The 26082-nt window shown below is 39.0% G+C and overlaps 3 protein-coding genes across 3 annotated transcripts; 1 reads left to right on the forward strand and 2 right to left on the reverse strand.

Moving 5' to 3' along the window:
* The first annotated feature begins 29 nt into the window (after window positions 1–29).
* On the forward strand, window positions 30–14975 carry LOC100369980 (regulating synaptic membrane exocytosis protein 3-like). The gene is made up of 3 exons (XM_002738925.4): window positions 30–450; window positions 12253–12392; window positions 14451–14975. The coding sequence occupies exons 1-3, from the start codon at window positions 264–266 to the stop codon at window positions 14589–14591; spliced, it is 468 nt and encodes a 155-aa protein (XP_002738971.1). The 5' UTR covers window positions 30–263; the 3' UTR covers window positions 14592–14975.
* A 3266-nt stretch (window positions 14976–18241) lies between these two features.
* LOC102806872 (beta-1,4 N-acetylgalactosaminyltransferase 1-like) lies at window positions 18242–19847 on the reverse strand. Its single transcript, XM_006821712.2, has one exon. The coding sequence runs from the start codon at window positions 19845–19847 to the stop codon at window positions 18333–18335; it is 1515 nt and encodes a 504-aa protein (XP_006821775.1). The 3' UTR covers window positions 18242–18332.
* A 4115-nt stretch (window positions 19848–23962) lies between these two features.
* On the reverse strand, window positions 23963–25291 carry LOC146734467 (uncharacterized protein F54H12.2-like). Its single transcript, XM_085507467.1, has one exon. It carries the CDS (start codon window positions 25289–25291, stop codon window positions 23963–23965), a length of 1329 nt encoding a protein of 442 aa, XP_085363593.1.
* Window positions 25292–26082: the final 791 nt, after the last annotated feature.

The raw sequence follows: 26082 nt of genomic DNA on the forward strand, positions 1-26082 counted from the left end.
GGCGTACTGCGCATCACTTCGTGTGATGCGCTTGAGAAGACCGTCAGTGCGCTGCCATATTTATGTTATCCTCGACTCAACACCGGGATTGTAACAGAATTCGAACCGTTTGAACGTTTTCTGCTTTGGAAGAAAGGCCGTTACTTGTGTTAATGAGGAAAATAGTGTGTTCGGGAACCGTTAGATGAAAGCGAAACGTCGGTACCATCAAAACTCCGTACTGCTGACCGGGAGAACCAGCATACTATAGCGCACAGGGAAACATGGGTAATATGGTCTCTGAAGAGAACCCATTTGGACCCGGTCAGATTGTCGAGGGGCGGCAACGAGAGGCGGAAAATAAACTTGGTGAAATTCAGCTGAGTTTTAGCCGACGGAAAGGTCAATTAATAATCGAAGTGGTCCGAGCGCGAGGGCTAACACCAAAACCAGGACGGATAACCCCAGCTGGTAAGATAACATCTCACGCAAGTGTATTTTTTTTTTTTTTTTTTTTTTTTGTATTTCATTGTCGTTTTTCGTATTATATTTGTTGGTTTTATCAGGCTGGTAATCAAGCGGCGTGCGATGGAGATATAAAATAGAGAACAGTATCCACGGCGATGCGACAAAAACGCTCAATTGCCTTAATATGTTATCTCTAATTAAAGAGAGAGGCATTACGAGTGTAATCATATTTCTGGTTGCCCCCGTAGATACATTTAATTGAATATTAAATCAGTTGGCCTTGTATTCGGAATTATTCCTCGTGTATTATTGGACGCACTATAGGAACATGCCGATCGACGCTCTTATTAGTGTCACGTCACAGCCACACGTCGAATTAATTGCCCGTTTTATGTGATATGTTTGTTATGTACATCATAGTGGACAATATTACCGGATTGGAGTACGCATTGCCTAGGTAATTACTGAATGTATTTAATCTGTTATTGTTAACGAACTGCGTTTCTGGATTCTTTATGGATGTAAAATGATTGCTTGTCGAACAACTGAATGGTCGTGAGATTTCAGTCCTCATTTTGATACACGAACTTGTAATATAACGCGGTAAGATACGAAGGTGAATTGTGTTAAACGGTGTATAGCAATTCGCGAATCGGATTATAGTGTTCGTGTCCAAGGGCATTATGTTATTAGTTGCAGATAATGGAATGGGTCTTTTATTCTACTGTTTTTTTTTTTAGATTTCCATTTTCAGACAGATTTTTTTCGGTTTTCTAGGTAAATTGTAAAACGCATGTGTACGGACTATTTTGGGACCATGCATGTTACGCATCACCCCCCCCCCTTCTCCAAAATACAGCGTAGCCTGTACCCGTAGCCGCGATCAGTGTGAAGTTGTATATCCATTATCAAACACCGGCTTGTCTCAAACTGTTGCGTTTTATATCCTTAAATGTGAGCCCAACTTTTTAATATATTTTATCAAGTTTGCTTTATTTCAAAAAATGATTTTATGATAAATTTAAAGACAATGAAGTGCCATTTATATACATTTAAATTTGCAAATGTCGATTGAAAAGAAGATATAGTCCAACTCATCGACCAAATAGGAACACAGCAAGTTAGCATCATACATTCATTCATTGACCGTGTGTGTTATTCAGTTTCACTTAATTTAAATCAATTCAATTGCACTGTAACTGGACGTGTGTTTCCATTCGATCACAGTGAGTTGAGTTCTGAGGGCATTTATAATTCGACTATTCAACGCCCGTCTTCTAAATATCTAATAGCTCGTTCAAATTTCAGATAAACAAACATCGAGTTTTACACGCGTCGCATGGGTCCATATCGAATACGGTGCGGCGACTATTACGCCCTGGCAAATCAATAACAGATTCTTCAAGTAAAATGAACCGTACCGTTTTCTTTCAATCCGGATTAACAATGTCATATAGAATAATAAACATTTCAAATAAAAAAAATGAAAACAAAAAGTTTCAATGCGTATTTTTTTTTTCAAATTTATCAAAATTACTAATGCTATATTCTGCTATGTTACCGTGTTAGATATTTCATTCTCCCCGTTAATTGTTGCCGTTATTGTATTGTGGAAATCGGAGAATAAGCAAAACCGGTTATCATGGCAACGCCGGTGCGCATATTGTCAGATTTTCACTTTCCATTATTGCTATCGTATTGCTATCACACAGTGTTTTGCTCGTGTCTCAGCTTGCATGTGTTCTAAATGACATACGTCGAACCCACACGGTGAATGTCATTCACTCACCTAAACTCACCAATACGTCATGCCAAAATAACCTCCGTATGAGCTTCATCGTAACCAAGGTTACCGTGATGAGAACATCCAAATACATGGGTGGCCGTGATATATACTAGATCATTAACGAAATGTTTTGACCCTGTAACGTTCCAACTCGGCTATAATCTAAACATCAACTCTGTACAATAATAACAAAAATTCAAGAGGGATTGGGCATGCTGGAACTAGACAATGTCACCCATCATTTCGTTGCCGAGAAATACGAAAACATAATTGCATATAAATAACACCATCTGTGCACGTTGTTATATTTTATAAATACTACATAGTAGTTCGTACAATTGAATATGCGATCGTGTTCTAGCATTACCCGTTTGGCCTGACCTCGTCCACAACATCGCAGTCTAACAATACTAGTATACCTTAAACCTAGAGGTAGGATAGGCTTGCTTCAAAACTTCAAAACATAAAATTATTCTCTGAAGGTAAAAATAGGCCTAATTACCCCCTCTTTCTAATAAGCATTATTGAGATATTCTGACATACCCTATCGTAGGGAAAACAAAGGAGTCACAAATTATACCCCATGCATGCCCTCCGATTGACGACGTATTTTGCTTTAAATCTCGGGAAACTCATATTCTCGTTCACTTTCTAAGGGGAGCATCTCTCTATTTGCATAATTTTTCAGATAATTGCCTCCTCAGCAGTTCCCGTTTCAGAAAATTCAAGAACGCGACGCGTTTGGCCACTGGCGAGATGAAGTCTCCTCAATATTTCCCGTTTCAGAAAATTCACGAACGCGACGCGTTTGGCCACTGGCGAGATGAAGTCTCCTCAATATTTCCCGTTTCAGAAAATTCACGAACGCAACGCGTTTGGACACTGGCGAGATGAAGTCTCTTCAACGTTTCCCGCTTCAGAAAATTCACGACCGCGACGCTTTTGGCCACTGGCGAGAAGGAAATGTAAATAGTCTGAATTATAATCTGTGCCCTTATGTCAAATGTTTATGTGATTTATCCGACACGGCGCTGTTATGTCGCGGTGTTGGAGATGAAGAATAACAATGCATTGCACGTTTACCAGATTAGTAACAGGTGGCAGAATGAAAAGGTTTTATAATTTGAAAACGGATTATTTAAAAAAATGTGACTGTATGTTTACACCCAGTCAGTTGAATACGTGTTGTTGGCGGGCTCAGTAATGGGCATGTTTACTTTAACATTTATGAAAATTATTGTTTATTCACCGTTAGTTAATTATATATTTATTACTAATTCGTGGCCTGTTTGGCGTTATTCAATACACGGCGACTAACTTCCGCTTTCGTTTCACTGTCAAAATTACATTAGAACAATCAGATATAGTTTTCAAGATTTGCTCATATTAATTACTATTAAAGCGCGGTGGTCGTCGCGCAGCGCGTGTTCGAATTTCATTTAAATAAACAATGTATTTTACACGCGTAGTATATGTCGCTATGAGTCCCATATCGAACAAGACGCGGAACGACGACTGCCATCCTTTAAGCAATGAAGAAAATACCATCTCATCCAGTTACCTTTATTTACAGATATTCGTGAAAAACAACAAATATTTTCATTCGCATCGTGTTTTCGTTCACAATACGCTCGAGATATAAAGACTGTACCTCATACTATTTATTGAGGATCTGCGATTCGAGAGTCTTCGTTTTGTGGCGACATAAATATGACTATTATTTTGCATAAAGATATATAAAGGTGCGTTTATATGCCCGGCAGTTCATCGAGGTCGTTAACCCATCGTGATGGATGTGACACACCGGGTGGCAATGAATGTAATTCCTATAGCAGTTCACACTCATAACAATAATGGAACACCGCTATCAAACGTGCGACAGAGTATTTACTGCCGCGCGAGAGACGAATCGCTCCCTGTGGAGCATTTTATCGTTTTTAATGTGTGTAACATACTTCTTTTAGGGTTAGCTACTGGACTAAAAATAGGAAGTCAGGAGCGATCGAAATCAAAGAACTGTGAGAAAGGCAAAACGAGACCTGAATACAATGAATAATGTTGTGGAAAATGACACATTAACCAGTAAACGTATAAAAAAAAAATCCCAATTGGCTGACCGTCAAATTTAGTTTCGTCACCACCTCTGCAAAGAATGGTCCAACCCTAATATCGGTTGGAAATTGAATTTGCGGGGTGGGTCGTCACCTGCGCACGCGTGAGTCTAAAGCGACGATAACAACACGCGCTAAAAACGCAAAGACTCTTGGCTAGACGCTTGTTTGTAAACAATGACACTCTATGGCCATCTGACGCATGCGCAGGTGATGACTCCCCGATTTAAATGTGACTACGATGGAATTTATACATTTTATGAGACATTCAAATGAGTCTCGTTTATAAGCTACAGTTACCTTAAACGCAAATGGCAGCGGAGATTTCGTTGAGAACGAGAGTACCGCATGACTTGTATCTGCTCCTCGCAAATAATGTTCTATTCTTTCTTCTCGTCACGTCTACTGTTCGAGATACCATGGTTACCAAGGGGCCAGAGGAACAGTGTTTGTGCCTAAGGTGCATTTGACAGTAGCTACTTTTTCCCTTTTCATTTAATTTTAAAGCGCGAGGGAGTCGTCTGCACACGTGACAGGCGATCATAGCATGTCGTTGTTCACAAATAAGCTTCTACTCATGAAAGGAAAGTGACTTTCTATTGAAAATGTATAACAACAACTAACCATACAAATGCAACGCGATAGTCAAAATCACCAAACAACGCGAATCGGCTGCAAAAGGTCAAGCACTGTAATGAAATATGAAACCAACATTGAACGTTACTATTTAATTAACTGATTCATTTTGATGAGCAAATATTCTCGTAAACTTGAACTCTACCGTGCACCAATCATACATACACCGTGAATTAAAATGGATTATAATTATAGTGATAGAATATATGAAATACTTGAAAAAAAATATTATATGTCAAGATCGTTCGTCATATGTTCCGATCAATGTTTTCCCCGCTATACTTGAAAATGATAACTGATAATTTTCAAGTAATATATATATATTAATTATGGAATTGGTAATCATAACTAATATATTGAATGTTGTTGGAGTGTCTATAAAGAGGGGAGGCAAGGGGGTAGCTGGTACGGTTTTACGGGAAATAAAAAGTTTTTTTTTTTACAATTTACAAGGAAAAAAGACGTTTTTACAGTTTACAGTGTTAAAAAATGGAACATTGAATGGTCCGAAGAGCTCTCAGACTCAAATTCTCCGCCATTACTGCGCCGTGTGTAGAGACGCATGCGCATATTACCTTCGTAATGCTCTTCATTCGGTTAGAGGGCCTTTTACGTCTTGACATTCAATTTTGTAGTGAATTATGTCATCTAGTCGTTTTACAGTTTCTAAAATGTAATTTCCCTGGATTATTTTTTACGATTTTTTTATTTGGATGTAAATTCTTGTACGTACCGAGAAAAATGACACATTTTTACAGTGTACGAAAAAATTATTTGATTGATTACGTTGTACGTCTAGCCTGTGATTACAGAATTACGGAATTTATTTTTTCTATTTACGTTGTACGAACAAAACAATATTGCAATTACGTTGAACGAAAATAACCCTTGTCCCCCCCCCCCTCTATAAAAGTCGCTTTAACATAAACTAGAACCATTCAGTAATTCTCAGTGTCACATTCGTCAAAATGTACTGCGTGAATGAAAATGTCGCTTGGGTTCCACATTGAACACGACGCGTTGTGACGATAAAGGTGCTTTCAGATTAACACCGCGACGGTTATATGAAATATCCGCGATCATAATCACGATAACACTTCCTGATTAAGCATTCCTATAAATATGACATACGTCGATAATACTGGTATGTGATCACAGGAGAAGACGGAAACGCTCGTGTCGCTGCTGGTTCACATGCATGCACAAGTTGTTTTACACTGGAAAGGAAAATTTCAATTTTATGAATGTTGAGACAAAATATACGTTATACAAATTCGTGAATATGTAATATCAATTATATTCAGTTCTGTTCATACACTGGTGTTTCACAGTTGCATGCATAAGGTATGGCGACCGCAATCGGGATATTTGTCGCAATCGATACGTTTGTCTTAGATTCCGTATTGACACGCTATGACCATCTAACGCACGCGCAGGTGACGACTCCCCTGCTTTAAGCATTTTCAATATTCTAAATGGCGAACATTTGTTAAAGGGCGGTGGTCGTCGCGCCTCGTCGTGTTCGATATGGAACTCGTAGCGCCGTGTACAACGCGTGTATATTACATTGTTTACTTGAAATTCTAACACGTGCTGCGCGACGACCACCGCCCTTTTATTTATGACATGATTACACACATCTATTACGTCATGTTGACGTCACAGTGACGCTTCGTGGCTTGAGGGCGCTACTTATTTATATTGCGAGTTTGAATGGATATTCATTCAAGCATTCTAGCGTATATTTAATAATCTTGTTGTCAACACTACCTTGCATGTTGCATGGTGACATTAGGGCAACGCAATCCGTGCGTCGCATTTACTATTCTAATCGTATCAAACGTGGTAATATCGCACTGTGATTTAAAAGGCTTATGTCATTATATCTACGATCCCGCGGGGCGTTCATTTCGGCTGATGGAAATGTAAATCAAAAATAAGTCAGGTCACATAACACCAGCAGTTTTCAATTGCTAAACACCACACAGTGCTTCAATGAGACGAATAGTGATGGAGTAGTTGGCATTATTTTAATGCGCCCTGATTTCCGCGAAGAACTGAAACCATGCGACTCGCATTCCCTGAAAATCTCCCAGAAATTACAACGAAGTGGCCGGATCACAGTATGAGCTTTCAGGCTCATTCACGTCAAAAATATATACATGATTGTCATGAGTTTATAACAGACTCCAACTAGCGTCACTGGTTTTCACAAAACATGCGACGATTGTTGTGTTATTTCTGCAGCCCGAAGTAAACAAAAAAAATCCCCATGCGAATATTATTGCGAGGAAATCTCCCGGGTGTATTAAGTATGGGGAAAATCAAATTACGACTTCTCTATCCATTCGCGTCACAAAATAATTACATGATTATGCTGTGGCCATACGGAATACAAAATGACGTCACTAGTTTTTACGAAATAAGGTGGATGAAATTGTTGCGTTTTTTCTGCAACTCTAGGAAATCAAACACGCTTCACATCACATCGTTAAAGCGGGAGGGTCGTCACCTGAGCAAAAAAAAAAATAAAAAAAAAATGATTATCTTTAGAGTTATGGTGACGTCACTAGTTTTTACGAAATAAGGTGGATGCAATTGTTGCGTTTTTTCTGCAACTCTAGGAAATCGAACACGCTTCACATCACATCGTTAAAGCGGGAGGGTCGTCACCTGAGCAAAAAAAAATTAAAAAAAATGATTATCTTTAGAGTTATGATGACGTCACTAGTTTTTACGAAATAAGGTGGATGCAATTGTTGCGTTTTTTCTGCAACTCTAGGAAATCAAACACGCTTCACATCACATCGTTAAAGCGGGAGGGTCGTCACCTGAGCACGCGCGGGAATCGAGTCTCAAGCGATGATAACAACACACGCTAAAAACACGCTATGGCCATCTAACGCATGCGCAGGTGACGACTCCCCCGCCTTAACTATTCACAGAATGAATACATATTTGACCTGACAGGATGTGACGTATTTGATTGCAATGGATATGATGATTGACATTGTGGGTTGAAAAGATTGGTTTCTACGTAATGCCTGTATGTAACGTCAAACAAATAGAATTTCAATTGCTTTCTCTATCACTGTTCAATGTCGTTGCTATTGTATTGAGAAATGAAAAAAAACATTTCACTAAACATCACTGTGTTTCAAAATAAAAGAAAAAAATCCTACATTTTTTTCTCATATTTTCTCTTCTCCAATTCACTTTATACTGAGCTACATTATATTTCACGATGATGTTCCTGTGTTTTGCTTTTGTTTTTCAAGTATGTGAATTACTTTGCTGTGTAGGACGTGAATAGGACAGTATGTGTTGTTGTTTTTTTATCTGAGACGATGCCATCAAGTTCGGCTCACCTGTACGCTATTTGAATAATACTAGAAAAAAAACTATTGTGTCCACAACATGCGGAGAAAAATATTTCTCTAATTTATTAGTGTTCGTCGTCGATGGCGTAAGCTATTTGCATGATATTTTAATTGACTGAACCGACAACAATCCACCATTCAAAACTTCACTCTTTGGAATGTTGCGTGCGCTCGAACTAATAAAATAGCGCTTAGAGTGCTACTGTCTGTTCGTACGGAGCGCAATTTCGTTTTATTATGATTCAATTTGCGCCTAAAAAAGAATAATATGACAACATATTGAACTGCATATTGGCTTGCCCTACGTCTACATGTCTGTGGTCGGGGGTCGTCTATACGTATTATGATACTAAGCCGTCGCACGGTGTATGCAGGACTGCACAGTGGGGTGTGATTTATCGTTCAACTCGTGTTCCAAGTAGTCATCGTTTGATGAATGACTATCTAGTACGTACCAATAAGTACGTACCATTAAGTCAATGAACGTACGCATTATGTCCTTTAAAATTAAACTGGTAAGTTTGAAAAAAAAAATATGCGATATATTATCTATAGTGGTCTTACACACGTGGTACTCGTTAATATCGCAAGGTATAAATTTATTATAATTCGGTCATGGTTGCTATGGCAATTGATTTTGTTTTTCCCAAATTTGTCTATATGTCAATTTATTTGTATATATCTATATATATCGGACACTATCCACGTGGACACTCCTAATGTGTAACACAACTTAAAACAAAATAACACTCGTAGGGGCGGATCTAAGGTTCTGGAATGGGGGGGCGATAAGTTGGCCGAAGGCCAAGTTCGCGAGCGCCGATGGCGCGAAGTCCTGTTGGTTGTTAAAAATAGGGGGCCGCGGCCCCCTCGGCCCCCTCTAAATCCGCTCATGACTCTGTAATTCAGTTTACGTGAAATACGTGACATAATGCACAGTGGAATCGTCTGCAGGGGTTAATAAACGGTTTGTGTGTAAATGGTGGCGTATCTCGTCTAAATGGGGTCATATAAGTGAAAATGGTTTTACCGTTATTGTTGAGCAAGCAGCACGTAGCACAATGTTGAAGTCGGGGCTTTCAATTTAATATTACAAGGCAACGTGGGTTATGTCGGAATCAATTTGTTGTTTTTAAAATATAATAATGCAGTTATTTAAAAAAAAAACGTATCTGCCATTTAGAAAACATGTACAGTGATATCCTGAAGGCCAATCATTTGCTTGTTTTATTAGCACAACACGATGTTAAACATTCATGCTCGGGTCAACAAAGGTCATAACAGATTACAAAAGCACAGCAGTGTGTGGGTACTGTAAAGGGGGTAATTATTCACTGGGTTTTAATTTAGCTTATTTCGCTGACTGGAAAAATGCGCTAAATTAAAACACAGTGAATATGTAAAATTTAGCATAGAACACATTATCTAAATGACGAAACCGTGAATTTAAAACCCACTGAATATGCCTGAAATGGTAAATCAGTGAAATTTAAACCCAGTCAATATTAGTCATTTTACAGTATCAGTTTCTGCGTTAAAGTGGAATATCGATCGTCATTCATATGTTTAGTGCCTCTAATATGTTAACTCTCGATTAATTACAGTCAGGTGTTGTGTTATTTTTCTTCTTTTTTTTTGTAAAATGAACAATAGAAAAAATACATCAGCGTGCGTTCGGTAGATTTATATATTTAAAAAACCCGTGACAAAATAGTTAATCTTGCGGACGGGGAATTTCAACTACTGTAAAATTATTAATAAACATATAAGTAGTTTTGTTTTTTTCTCTCGGAGCCTAATCAATTGTGTGCTGCCTACATTGCGAGGTATCCAGAGGAATGTTCATTCATCGGACAACGGTACTTGTCATGCGCCAAGAAGTGGCATAGCAACGCAAGATTCGCGGCAAGTTAAAGCGAGAGGGTCGTCTCCTGCGCACGCGCGGAAATCAAGTCCTACGCGATGATAGCAACACATACAAAAAACGCAAAGGCTCATGGGTAGACGCTTGTTTAAACAATGAAACGCTGTGGCCATCTGACGCATGCGCAGGTGACGACTCGCCCGCTTTAAATAAAGGCAATATAACTTGCTCCAAATTCTATATTTTCCCACAGTGTATAAAACTATCAACAGGGGTTAATTTTTGACAGCGTGTCGTTATAAAATTTATAGAAAATACGACAAATGCATTTAATAAAACACATATATTCACCAAAGCACTGGCAAGGTGCCGCAGTTTCCCTTAAAATGCAAGTTAAATTTCACGGGAAATCACGTGAAAATGCGTCATAAAAGTAACACTATTCAAACAGTGTCTCTTATAGAAAAGAAATGTAATAACTCCATATTGGATTTTACAAAGGATTGTGGGATAGGGAATTGAAATATAGAGGGCGTTTGGAGGGGAAACTCACATCTTTTCCATACAGCCCTGTGCTAACATCGACTGTAAACCACTCCTGTTTTCAAGCAACGCGTTTTTTTTAAATTGTATGGTTATGTTGCTGGACTTTCCATTAATATTACTGTGAAGATTGTTTTCAGATTTTTTACTGTTTTGGCGCCCTCTATAGTTCAATTGTCTATCTCCGAATCCTTTGCAAATTCCAATATATGGAATTAACACATTTCTTCCCTGTTCAAAGAAATTATAAAAGTTAAACAGATGAGCACGTAATGAAAAATGAATACAGCGATTACAAAATATGTAAATACAAACGTGTACAATACATAATGTGAAAATCCGAATTAGATTCCATGGACACGGATATTCATCGACACAATAAAACCATTTAGAAACCAAAACAACTTTACAAACCCCGAAGGCTGTCATACAATATTCATTCTGATCAGTTGTAGTGACCTTCAGTCGATGAATTTAATCAGCTGCGTGGAAAACTAACCTGGTGTACGTGTATGTATTCATAATCACGACCATGTTTGTGAGTTTGAATACAACAAATCACAAAAATGATAGTATAAATTAGGTATTGACTCACATCTAATCATCCTGTTTGAATACAATCAATTACGACCATGTTCGTGTATTTGAATACAACAAACCACAAATTTGATTTTGTAGATAGTATAATTTAAGTAATAAATCACAACTAATCAGTATCATGAACATCACGGTTTCCATGGCAACAATGTGCGGTTCAAACATAGTAACACTTATTTGTTATGGGGGTCGCGGGACGGGGGAAAGAACACTTTCCCGGAAGTCGAAGATACGACGTTTCACATGCGCGCGCATACCGATTATGGGGTACAACCAAAGGCGACGGCACGAGATTTTGCATGGAGCGAGATCTGCTCGCCATCCCTCGCATCAAAGGCGCGACCTGGGGGACGAGAGCATGATCTTCCGAGAAAAAAAAATTAAATATAGACCCTCTGAAACGCTATTTCCTGCATTTCGAGGGGCAAGACTTTCGGGGGACGACCCCTCCTCCCATGTTTAGGCGTTCCCCTTGCACACGTGATATTGTGCTTGTGGTTGTACCAGTCAACGTCACATAAATACAATTCCCTTTTACTGATTGTTAACGGACTGAAATGTTTGTATCTGACGCCATGACAAAAGCAGGCTTCTTTCTGCACCCCAGTCTCGCTACTTCTGGGAAAGTGGTCTATACGCTTCTATCTCAAACTATGATATAGCGATGACTAACTAACGCATTGGTTTGATTTGTAATTGCCCACCAATGTGTTGAACTACACAGACCAAGCCGAGTTATCGTACTTTAGTACATTCCACGAACGAGGATGAACAAAAATGACGAGCATGGTTACGTCTTCGGACAAGAATACCACGTGACATATTAGGATACATTAGAAGGGCCGACTAAGATGTGATTATCTTACGTACATGTATTCTCTTTTCCAGCTCCGTATGTCAAGCTGTATTTAATGTGGGGTCGAGTGTGCATTGGAAAGAAGAAAACGCGAACAGTCGAACCCAGCTTTGTGCCTGTATTTCAAGAACAGTTTGCGTTTAGTTGGGAGTACACAGGCAAGATATTACAGGTAAATCATTATTTAATATTTAGTAGTTTCCCATGATGCATTGTGATACGACGATTTATTTATTTATTTATTTGTTTATTTATTTATGTTTCACTACAAAAATTAGTACCTTATTATTTTCGTTAAATTGCACAAATTTATGAGTATCGAGGTCGCAATCATCACGTAATCACCACGAATGCATTTAATCAAAAACAGACATTCTACTTGTTAGATGTTTACCCTATGAACAGCAAACGATTCAGCAGGATCAAATTACTCTCGTTCACTGAACGACAGATTAGATTAGCGCATGTTTTATTTGTATGAAGAATCTCTGAGACACGTCCTCTGAATAAGATCCAAGATGCGATTAGATTTAGTGACAATATTATTTACATGTGAGTCACTAAATCTAATTTAATTTCAGAATTGTATAAAGTACCTGAATTGTAAGACTTCCCACCTTAAAAGTAATGATTGTGTGAAAGTGATAGCTTTTCTTTCCAATAACAAATGGATACAGCTGTATCGGATGTGACGTATGTTTTGTCAGAAGGAAATTCTTATATGACTGCACGTAATTGTGGGTAAGAAAAGAGGTCATAGGTCAATGTGATATTCAAATCAACCCGCTGGAAAATATATGCAAAATAAAACAATAACTTCCATCGATAGCGATCTGTTTTATAGTCTGTCTTCATTATCTCGAATTTGATTGGCTGCGTATAAGGCCCCGCGACTACCTCCTACCTCATGCAACTTTGTTCATATTTCTGTATACTCGCGTTGCTTTGGCAACTAATAACAACACCGAGTGTCGAATTGTGCTGCACATGCCTACCAGCAACACAAACCACTAAATGATAAATTTCTTCACGTTAGAACTGAGTAGCTGTTGTTAACGATGTTAGATAGAGTTGAGTGATAGAGTTAAGTTACTTATAGCGTATTGGGTCCATTCATTGTGATAACTCAACTCAAATCAGTGTCTGTATTTGCCCCTACTCGTCATCAGTATACCTAGCATATGTTGTTTTATTATCCCTGAAGATAAAAAATAACAATTCCTAAATGAACATAAATACGACATTTTGAAAGAATTCGCGTTAAATATATAATTAATCGACAAATAAATTGTAAATACATATCGAAATTAGTAATTGTTCATACCATGGAAACAGTACTACTGATGTACAGAGAATGGCATTATTGATATCAAATTTAATACAATTTGACTTCAAAATATTATTATATTATTATGATAGTACATATTATTGTAATTTAACAACTTGTAGCAGTGACTAGAAATATTAAATATCGACATTTGATATACTGTATCCACTTCCCGATTCTGTAGTCCACCAGGTACATGTAAATTAACCAAGAAACTCATGCACGTTTCAAATCAATCAAAGACCTCAGCCATCTACCGTGATCTGCCCTGTCACGGCTTCCAATGTTACTTGGATCATCATTAGCCATTCCGATGTCGTCACCTCGCTTGTCATCATCAATAGTTGTATCATGCTAGAAAGGGGAAGTGGTTGCTGTCTGCCAGTCTGTCTGCCCTTCCACAGTCGGTCATTGTCTTTCCCGCGAACCAGGGACTCAGCTTGAACAGGCTGTGCTGTGGTAGCATGATTAGTTCGTTTAGTGTTCGAGGGGGTAATAATATCATTCATTTCGCTTTCCAGGTCGTTTGCTCGATACGCGCGAATGTCGTATTTTGTTCTGTAGTGCCATGGCGCGTCTGTGTAGAACTCAGAAAGCAGGAATTCCAATGCATAATATTTCTTGCTTAAAGCGCGGCTCCGCAGGGATTGCACCAGTGCGTCATGGGAAATGTAATTTGCATGGTCCACCCAGTTGTTTATTTGTTACACAGCTGTTATCATTTCAATCGAAGGTGTTAATTAATTGTTAATTTTTAACGACACTTGATCTGCACTGTCTTCGAAGAAACAAAATCCACAGTGAAAAGCTATCGTATTTTCACCTTTAATTAATGGCGAAACTCTTATCATTTCGAGATTTTTATTGATAACGTCTTTTTTTCTTCGTATCTTTTTTACGTAGGTTAAAGTTTGGGGTAACTATGATATGCTATTGGATCGTAAAAACTTCATTGGAATGGTGCAAATAAGATTAGAACAGCTATCTGTGCCGCAATCGGGTGAAGAATTAAATGGATGGTATAAACTGTTACCAGTGCCTTGAACGAGGATGACACGTGACGTTTAGTTATCAGATATACATTTTCGGATATGCGCATGCTCAAAATCACACGTGATTTGTGATTTTCGTCTGTCTTAGTGACAAGATGTTATCGTCTTTGGAAGTACAACTCGGAACGATGATTTCAATAACATATCTTTACGAAACTTAAAATGTACTTTTATTTTGTACTCATACTTTTGTTATTCTTAGCAATTGAGGAGAATAGTGATACGTTACAGTACTAGACTAAATAGAAGCCAGGTATACCAATTAATCATTTGCGGGTTTCTGTATCACACGATGTTTTTGTCCGAGAACGGCATTTTGTCGTCTTTGTTCGTAGATAGTTGTTATAAAACAACTAAAACAATCCATTTCAATCTATGAATATTCATGAGTATTTATTTGATATCGTTTGCAGGTAAACGCTTGATTTATAGTGCCATTAATTCCTGCAAATGTGCAGTCACGTTGTTCATATGGGTGAATATACGTGAGCCGTTGACAGTGTGCGTCTGGAACGAGCCTGTAGAATTACGTATCGTGTGTCGTATGACGCTCAATTTGAACCCAGAAATTATTTATTGGATTCGATAGCAACAACTGTAAATTACAGGAATTCGAATTATTCAATGGTTACATACTATATCTGCATCGTGATGACTGCATCTTGCAGAAAATTTGGTTATTGTTGAACTGAATTTTAAAATAAAATGCTACATATAAATTATGTCGCATATGGAAAGAAGACTAAGACGTGATACGTAAACATCGTTATTACTTTCACGAAGCCTAGTGTATTCACTTCAAATTTGACTGCCTACACCTGGTATCCGTCACGTGACACTTCAATCGTCATCTTTTCTTATCTTACACAAAAAGAATCCGCATAAGTTTATATTTTTTGTCAAGACTTGTAGCTAAAAAGAAATGTTCTTGATTTGGTTAAAATAACCACCGATTATTGTTTATAAACAAACGTTTGCCCATGAGTCTTTGCGTTTTTATCGTCGCTTAGGATTGGCTGGTTATCGCCTCAAGTGTCATGGCGTACCAAGCCACAAGAGACCGGTAACTTGTAACGGCATTTTGATTGGTCCATCCACAGTCCCTCTGTGGTCCATCACTTTCTCGTAGCTTTTTTTATTTTCCTTGGTTACCTAACGTCAGCGCTTACGCTCGTGGCCGTTCAGGGGTTTCCTTTCGAAAGTTGGGCGAATAATTTGAAAATTTGCACAGAAACAGCGAGGAATGTTAGAATGTATGAGCATGGTTTTATTGTAGTATTACAGACACGTTTACGCAGAACGGAACTTGGAATGTTGTTAAATTACGTCATTCGGTCACGTGCCTTCCGGCCGGAAAACCGGCCCAATGGGACAATGTGGCGATTACGAGTTACCTGCGTTCTACTTGCCATTCGCAAAGGTCGCTGGGAACCAGCGAACACTTAGGACTCATACCCGCGCGTGCGCAGGTGAAGACCCTGCTGCTTTAAATCAATTTACAATATACATATCTGTACATGTCCCATAGACGAAAAATACATTCAAAGTTTGCTGTCGGACAACGACCACCGATTTTTCGCCAATCACGTTGCCTGCCACTGAAATTGACGTTTGCCACATTCCTGGTAAAGTTCCTTGCGTTAATGGCGACTCGATCATGGGATAATTGTATCACCCATTGTAGCAGTTCAGAACAACGATTTTTATCAAAAATAATCAGAAATATGTATTCGCTGAAGTATTTCTTGGCAATGTACAGTACTAAATTAGTACTGTTATTTCACTGTCTCTTAAAGGGTGGTAGTCGTCGAGCCGCGTGTGCGACATTTGTGTTGATGAACATTAATTTCCCCACATTACAGTGCGTTCTTCTAATGAAATCACGAGTACGAGTATTACACTGGGCAACGTACACTAATTGACACAGGTGAATCCTTCGATACCTTCCAGTTACCTAAAATATACTTAGTTAAAGCTCAGTAACGTCATCAAGTCGCCATCTTTGTTTATACGTGACTCAGCACAGTCCCTCTATCAGAGGGACTGTGGACTCATATCTCGTGGATGCCTGGCGCTAAGAACTAAACAGAAAACATAGTTTTTCAACTAATTTCGTGCGTGAATTATTAAAAATGTGTATAAAATATGAAACAATTACAGACGTTACGACATGAGCTATATACGAGAATTTATTTGATAATGTAAAATTATTACTTTTGCCAAGAATTGCGAGATGAGGATTGCGCGATGATTCTTGCTAATGACCCTTGCATTCAAGGACAAAGGGACGTATCATATGTGACGGCTGTATAAACGTACTTATTTTTACAGACATATACAATTAATATGCAAATTAGTAAAAATGATGGTATTTGCCCTGTACATCGCGTAACATTGTCTGTAAGTGACAATGCAGACTGGATAGTAACTTGTAACTATGATGATGTCAAATTCCACCACAGTCACCGGCATACGTCATACGTACAGATGAAATAGGTTAGGGTGTTTTACCAAGACTCGCTTCAATTGCACCCGCTTCTTTGAGGTTGTCAATTGAAAAAGGTTCAGACGAACTAATAAATATTTCGCTTCCCTTCTCGCCTACCCTCATTCCATGGCAACGCTGGTGTTCCCGCGACTTTTTTTACAGCACAACACAATAGCCCACACTTTATGGTAACTATGTAGTTCTAGTTGAATTGTTGTGTATGGCAGCAAATTGTAAAGAAATGTAGAATTTGGAATCATTCATTTTATGTGAAAATTTCGTTGTTTATATATACATTATAGGACATACTTTAGCATAAGTTATCGAAACAAGTAACCCCCTCGCCAGGGAAAATATCCCACAAGCAAACTTCGAAGGTCGAACATTACATACATGATCCGAAGTCACTTGTGTCCGGATCACATAAAGCAGAATTTCAAAAACAGCTTTGCATGCCGGGATTTATGGTTGCTAGAAACTACATTAATGACCATTAGAGACACTATCATAATCGATTACGATCCAACACGGATAACTCATAAAACTGTTATTATTCGAAATTAAGCGGGGGGGGGGGGTCGTCACATGCGCATGCGTCAGATGACCATAAAGTGTCAATGTTTACAAACAAGCGTCTACCCATGAGCCTTTGGATGATATCAAACTCTCATGAGCCTTTGCGTTTGTAGCGTGTTGTTATCGTCTCTTGGGACTCAATTCCCGCACGTGCGCAGGTGATGACCCTCACACTTTAACTACATGGTTCATTTTTTTGTATGTAAATGTCAGTTCAAGAAGCAATACAGTTTTAATAACAGCGCAATAAACATTATTGTGAAGCAAGCGTAATGGGTACATTCAGTCGTAGAAGGTAATAGGATTACTACGCTATTTTATTTTAATATATAATAGTGTGTTCTTGTTTTTCGATGAATTGCAAGTGGATGTTAGTGTGACGTCACCTGCGCGCGCACCGGAATTGAGTCCCAAGAGACGATAACAACACACGCAAAGCAAACGCAAAGACTCATGGGTAGACGCTTGTTTGTAAACAATGACACGCTATGGCCATCTGACGCATGCACAGGTGACGACTCCCCCATTTTAAGTCAAATCTATGACGTTTCAGATTACTGACCATATATTCCTGTGTATTTTATAGTTTTTGACACTAAATCAACGATTTCTTTATTTCAGATCATTTTTTTTATCAGTCATTGTAAAATATTTTAGCTCATACGTGTACTAAATCGTGAAACAGTGTAAATTGGTTTTAAACATGAAATCCTTGGCAGCTGAGTGCACAGATACGCCGCTATCGACGTGGTCCTCAGTGTCATATACCGCTGTGTTCTGAACAGTCGCGTCGGTACAAAGAGCGATGCGTAGCTTTCCTAGGGCTTCCATGAACACGGATGTCAAACCCAGCGAAAGGTTGTTCGGGTCGAAGCTGACGTCCCACCATGGTAGTGTTTTTCCCATGAAGAATTCTCCGACGGCGTCGACTACAACACACTGAGGGAACGTCACTAAGGCTCGATAACTGCCGTAGTTCAAGTGCATGCAGTCCCCATCCATACCGCCAGTCGCACTCTCAAAGCGCATATACAGTCGGTCGCCGTCCACAATTTCGCCGTTCTCATCGACGAAGAACCCGCCGACGACGTCCAATCTCTCGGTGGTATCGTCGAGCTTTTCTACGAAAAGTTCAAGCTCCGTGCGTTCGGTGAATACGTTGTCGTCACCGAGGTAGAGAAAGTATTTGGTACGAACCTGACTAATGGCTAAACTCATAGCGGCGAACTTGTTGTGTTTTTCCGGCAGAAAATACTGTTTGACACCGGACATGTTCAGTTTCTGGGTCTCGGTAGGGGGCGTGTAATCAGCAACAATGATCGTGGTGTTGTGATAGAATTTGCGCACGCTTTCTAAAAGTGTTCGGACTTTGACGTAATTGTGTATGGCTGTGATCACGGTAACCTTTCGGCTCACGTGGTTATCAGGACCGGGGTCGTACAATCGCGGTGGATTCTTTCGCTGAATATGAACATGAACGTGAAGAACAAAATTTAACACTTTGATTTCCACAACATCGCGGTGGTTGACGTCATAGTATGAACTGTAATATTGGACGTTTTTCAACATAATATTGATTAATGTTAAATCTCGTTTAACCCGCATGGTGGCGCTTTTTTGCACGTTGTTTTCTGTGGAAACAAAATCCTTGTAATATTCCGGAGTTTCGATGAAAATCTTGCCGAATTCTTTCAGAGATGTAAACGTGATGACAATGTCGCCCTCAATGGTGGATGATATCAAACTCTCATGGGCGTTGAGGCCAACCAATCGCACATATTTCTTGGGTTCTACCGTTATACCGCCACCAACGTACTCAAGCGGGGAAAGGGATGGACAAACTACGATCGGTTCTCGCTCCTCTTCTTGTTTTTTCTCCCATTCCTCCCTGTCCAGACTTCCTCGCTGGCCGTATTCCTGTAAGGAACTGCCGAAATATATCCTGTCAGCATCGCCACCTTCTTTGCATGAGCATTTAGCCTCGTCCAACGACATAGTCTTTCGATAATGCTCTTCCAGGAAAGACAAGCGCTTGCCGGATATGACGTCACTTTTAGTGGCGGCCTCAACGATACGTTTGATGGAGGTTGGTACGTAGAGATTCAAATAAGCGAACGATATTATCATCGACGCAGTCCCGACTAATATGAGGAAAGTTAGACAAAGTTTAAGACTAAAGTTCATTTTGGCTAAAATTACGACGTCACATCGAAACGAAATTTACTCTGCAAACGGAAAAAGAAATATAAAAAATTAAACATTGTTAAAAATAAGAAAACTGATTGCATACTTAGTCGCATCGATGTTTAGCGCATGGATCTGCGTTATATAGTGCGCCCTCGTAGTTAGAATTAAGCTGCGAACTAGCATTGTGTCAACACAGGTGGTGCATTAGAGGGCGCAATGATGTGCGGAAGTACTAGTATATAGCAAAGTGAACGAAGTCCGATACGGACCAGACCTGCAATTTGCAGGTTACATGCGTCAGATATCTTCACTACACTCTTGTGTAAAATGTCCGGGTACAAAGTAAACACAGTATACTCTGTTTTATGCTAATGGAGGGAACCGTAAACATTATCAACACGACACGAGAGTACCATGACCAGAAGGTCACGGCCGTATTTGTCTTAACAAGAGACCCAACGCATACCTCTATGCAGAACTCAGCAACATCGGTGTCCAACAGCTTATCTTGCCAGCAAACTGATAAAATCTCCATAAACGGATAGTCTTGGTGTGTTTATTTCAAGCCAGTGACGACGGTCATTGCTTGAGCGACTCAGCGTGAGAAGCTGATTACACAGTAACTTACTACATTAATATTTAACTACGTTTAAGTAATACGTAGAATATCGATAGATGGCGCTAGGTATTTTGTCTACTATCACGTAAGTCGGTGATACTTGCTTATATAAATTGATGATAAATTTGACTTTTCCGCCAGGGTTTCCAAAGTTTACTTGTGAGATTAACAGAAAAAGAACCCCTTTATTGATCTGCGATATCGTGGACATACTACACTTTACGTATGCTCTTTTAACTGTTTTCCCGCTAAAATATTGGTCCCTCATAATATTTGTAATGTAGATTTGTTCTGTGACAAAAAATGACTTTGTGTTCAAAAGGTTAGAGTTCAATGATGATAGAAACAGAAACATTCTCACCCAGTAGATCGCCGTTCCCGCAAATTTATGGAACCTATGCACAGAATGTCAGAAGGGTAGTTATCGAGGATCGGGGAATCAGTAACCTTCCCGGAGAGAAACGAAAACGCTAACCACTATTTCACGCCGAGTTAATTCGAACCTACACAAATATTTGAGGACATTTTAGAACACACTGAAAATTCTATATAATACATCATTTCCTTTAAAAGTCGCGCCCTCTAACGACTGAGCTACTCTATGACGTAAATTTGTAACACAAAATCCATTCAAAGCTACGTTCATCGATGAATATTATGTTTTCGGGTGATCTGACCAAATTGTAGATGACTACATTGTAGGAATACTATTGACCTAACGTGCATGGACTGGGGGTAACTATACGCAGCGGGCACATAAATGCGAAACGAAAATACCATGGCGATTTTTTTCTGAATCTGAATTCATATCTACTATTATAGTTCCAATCATCTTTTAAAAGGCCTTCTTTCAGTTCATTCATTTTAGATTAGCGTTGTTTGCTTTGAAAATGCAGGCGGTTAAAGGAATACATAGTGTTCATGCGATACACAGAGATAGTTTCTACTTGATAAAATCACATCCAATCAACTTCATTTCATCAATGCCAACAAACGAATGAAATCGACATTATAGTCGGTATACTGATTGGTTATCGCAATTCAAATCTGTTCACACATACTAGTATATTATTTATCAATACGACTCAAATATGTTTATTGTTCCCACAAGAGGGCGTGTTTAATGAAATTGAGTTTATTGACTGTTTGTTAATGTACCAAGAGTATTAGCTCAGACGTCTGAGATATTAGTAAAAATTAGTACACATGGAGGTGGAACTTTAGTAAAATTAGAAAGAGCGGTGGTCGTCGCGCCGCAAATCTGGGACATTTGTGTTTTATAAACATGTATATGCCAACAATCCAATGCGCTCTTCTGATGGAAATCACTGGTTCGAGTGTTGACCTATGCGTGTGGTGCACTAATCACCACCAGTGACTCCTTCGATACATTCCAATCACAATAATAATTACCTAATTAAAACTTTCCTTCCAATCACCGAATAAATGACATATTTAAAGTTTGGTGACGTCTCAGTTTGTTTCCGTTGATCCGCACAACAAAACATTGTTCATATAAGACCCATATCTCGCGCATGCGTGGCGCGACGACAGCTGCCCTTCAATAAAACAAGTAATGACATTGCAGGGTAAACAAAACTGAAATGAGTCAGACATTAGAGTAGGGAAGTAAGAAAGTATTTTCCTTCCAAGAAAGGGAAATAGATGTTTCTATTTCTGTTTTCTTTCTGTGTCATGTAGTTGTAAAGTTTGATTGAGATCAGTCATACACATGGCACAAGAACGGCATTTGCATTCCGCCATTTTAAATCCGATCTGAATAATAAAATTATTACCGTTATATATCAAACATCTATATATGTACGAATTGATGCAAGATGCATCTGCAAAGTTTGAAAGTGGTTGATCAAGACATGTCAGAGATATGGGTCCGAAACATCATTTGTCTTAAAAAAATTGCCACCAGTCGGCCATTTTTATTTCGATCTGAAAAACATAATGACGTAAGTAGTTTAAGTTACATTATAGGTACGACCATGAGGGCGCTGTTCATAGTTGGAAGTGATGATGAACAGCGCCCTCATGGTCGTCCCCATAATGTATCTGAGGTGGGAGCATATATTAGCATAAATGATGACGTCACAATAGGATTTCGTGCATAAATTAGCATAAATGAGGACCATGGCCGTAAAGGGGTTCATTTGAATGAGGATGACGTCACAATGGGATATTGTGAATACATTTGCATACATAAAATTGATGTGAATACGAGGTCGTGTCGAGGTCATCGTGAATACATTTGCATAAATTACCATCATTTTTTTAATTATTTTTTAATTATTTTTAATTATTTTTTAATTGGACAGGCGTGGACGAAAGATTTTTCAGAATGTTTCGTAGAGGGCGCTCACACACACGCACACACACACACACACACACTAATAAATACACATCATTTTGAAAACTAACAGAGTTTATTACACAAAGAAGGGAAATCTACTAATGAGTAAATAATCAAAAAGAATGGATTAAAAACTGAGTAATTGAAATTGAGTATATAGAAAGTATACATTTTGTTTTTGTTTTGTTTTTGTTTTTTGTTTTTTTGTTTAAGTAAATAATCAAAAAGAATGGATTAAAAACTGAGTAATTGAAATTGAGTATATAGAAAGTATACATTTTGTTTTTGTTTTGTTTTGTTTCTTGTTTGAGTAAATAAACAAAAAGAATAGATTAAAAAACTGAGTAATATAAGAATAAAAATGACATTTTGAGTATATAGAAAGTATACATTTTCAAATGCGGATAAGTATTCGATTATGATAAAAACAAGAAAACACGAGTAACACCGAAAAGTCAATACACACTTTTTTCTAATCAGAATCGCTCATCTGTGATAAAAAGAAAAAAGAGAAATAATATGAAATCGATATATATATATATATATATATATATATATATATATATATATATATATATATATATATATATATATACATGTGAAATTTCAAAAGCATAAGTCATCTAGTAAAACTGCGTGGGAAAAAATATTTGTCATAAATAGGGAGGTTGAGTCCGGTCACGTTTTCGATATATCTGTTCACATAAAGGTCATTCAAATGTCTATCACGCGTAAAAGAGTCGGCTACGGACTTCATAGGTTCCCCTCGACATCTGCGCAGCAAGTAATACAGGACGTATTGACCACACACTGTAGAGAACGGACCTTGTAGTATTTGATGATTGTAGACCCATGTACAAACGTTTTTATCGAGAAATCTCTTAAATTCCACGTAGTAGGGTTGACTACCATACGAGTCAAAATATTCTCCACGGTAGGGATCCTTCAGATAAAAAGCCACCCAATGTGTCCCACCTCCGCTACTATCATCGGTGTTTGATACGAACGCTGCGGGATACTCCAACACTTTAGCCTTAGGCAGTTGATCTCTAGCATAAACGCCAAAGAACACGTTTCTAGTGTACGGATTAGTCGACAGAATACGATTCAGTTGATTCGTGTCCATCGCAGCTAGAAATCAGTCAATACGTTTCTGTCTCTGTCAATCTCGATAACGTTATCGTATTCAGCATAAATCAAAACGGACACAGTCTCAGTCAATGCTTGTCTGAACTGAATCTCAAGACCAATCTTTCCTTCTTGTATCAAATTGAGGTGATAATCGCTGGCCGATTCGTCGGGAGTGAGGTCAAATGCGAAGATTGTGTACCCTTCGGGATATTCGTCTCGAGTGATGCCGTTGCCTTGGTCTTGACCCATTTTATTTGTACCGGTAAATAGAGTGTAATAAGCCATGATGCAACTTCTGCCACCAGCTGCCGTGAAGTCTGTCTTCAATGGCTTTGCGGGAACTTGCTCGCCTCTAACATTGAGAACCAGTGATGTGATACCGTAATTCTGGAAGTTGAATGGATTTGTTTCGTAGGATCCGTTGAAAGACGTATTAGAAACCAGACACAGGATGATCCTTTTGGGCAGCTGACCGAGGAAGATCAAATCTTTGTTTAATGACATTGTACCAGCGGGGATGGAAGCGATTTTCATAACGCATCGATCGATGGGGTATTTTGCAGTACCCTGTTTCAACGCTTCAACGTGTCCCAGTTGTACGCTGGGGCTCAACTTGACTTTTCTCACTAGGAGGGTAGCATCGGTGATGACTACTTTGAATGCTGGATTTTCGGTTGAACTGATCAAGCAGAACTGATTTTTACTTCGATGTAATTTCAGTCTAACTTCCACCCCATTGAGTAAATACTTTGGTTGAAAAAATATGTCCCCGTGTATTCGTCCGATCATGTCGACCGTCTTACTGAGTGATGTATATGCGTATCGACGTTTGAGTCCCATGTTAGCGTCACCATCATCAGCCCTTGGGTTTGCAACATTCATTTTTCCAGCGGTGTCCTTCTCAAATATCGCAGCACCAATCTGCGTTGATTTGGCATCGCCTCCATAATTCAATAGCGTTTCGATCATGGCTCTGTAAGAATAGGTGGGAGATGCATCCGAAATCTGCTTTCCATTTAGGTACACGTCGATTTGATTGAAGAGGGAATGCAACCACAAGTTTGCAGGCCCTACAGTGGCGTCCGCAGCCAAATTACTTCCATTTGCATTCGTGATTTTAGCCTTGATGTGCAAAAGCGTAGAACCAATATCGATGTAGTCACTTCCGGCCGAAGGTATTACAAATTCGATCGGACCATCGGCTATATTCGTGAGTGGGTTTACCTCTTCGTAACTTCCTTTTTCGATACTTGTCTGTGTCGGAGGAATAGTAAAGAGATCGAGTTCCGTCTTTGCGCATTCACAGGAGTGTTCGTGTACAAAAGCCATGATGTTCAGTCGAATATATCCGGAGATCTTCTCCTCTTCTTAGCCTTGGAAGAAATGACACGTCTCGTTGTTGTCTTCTTTCTTTTGATGGTGCGTCCTCGCCCCGTTTGAGAGGGTCTTCCAAATAAATTGCTCAATACCGAAGAAGTAATTTGACGACCCGCAGTCTTTGCTCTACTCGAAGCCGCTTTTTTAAAGTTTTTCCCTTGTACAACATCACCTAGAATACCCAAACCGGCATCGAGCGCTGGTTTTGCCACTGCTTTCAGACCTTGTGTTAACAGAGGTGCGGCCGATCTCGCCAATCCAGAAAACATACTTCCGATTCCATATCCGCGTTGCAGTCTCGTGCCAGAAAATACAGATCCTCGTCCAATCTGATTCATGTAGTAATTTCTATAAACCCCCACGTGAGGAGTGTAAGGTCGATGTCTGTTCATTTTTTCTTCACACTAGCGAAGGACGAGCTTTGCGAAAACTCAGCGTCACGATCACTCGTCCGCGTTGAAATGGCACGTTCTCCCCTGTATCAGACCTTATATCAATCTCCACAGTCTCAAATGTTGACGTTCGAATCGGCAGGAAGTATGGTTTGTTGTAAGTGTGATTGACGCTATCTCCATGGGTTCCTTCAACATTGACTATTCTCAAGAGAGGTACGGAAACGTCACCGACCATTTGGTGTTCGACTATATTGCAATACACGTAGAGGGAATACAAACTTCTAATGTCGGCAAGGTAGGGACTAGTGCGTCTTTCGTTTGTAATTGTTGTATTTGAGGGAAATCCTA

This window comes from Saccoglossus kowalevskii, chromosome 14 (assembly GCF_978046115.1).
Source record: "Saccoglossus kowalevskii chromosome 14, keSacKowa6.1, whole genome shotgun sequence".
Lineage (NCBI taxonomy): Eukaryota > Metazoa > Hemichordata > Enteropneusta > Harrimaniidae > Saccoglossus > Saccoglossus kowalevskii.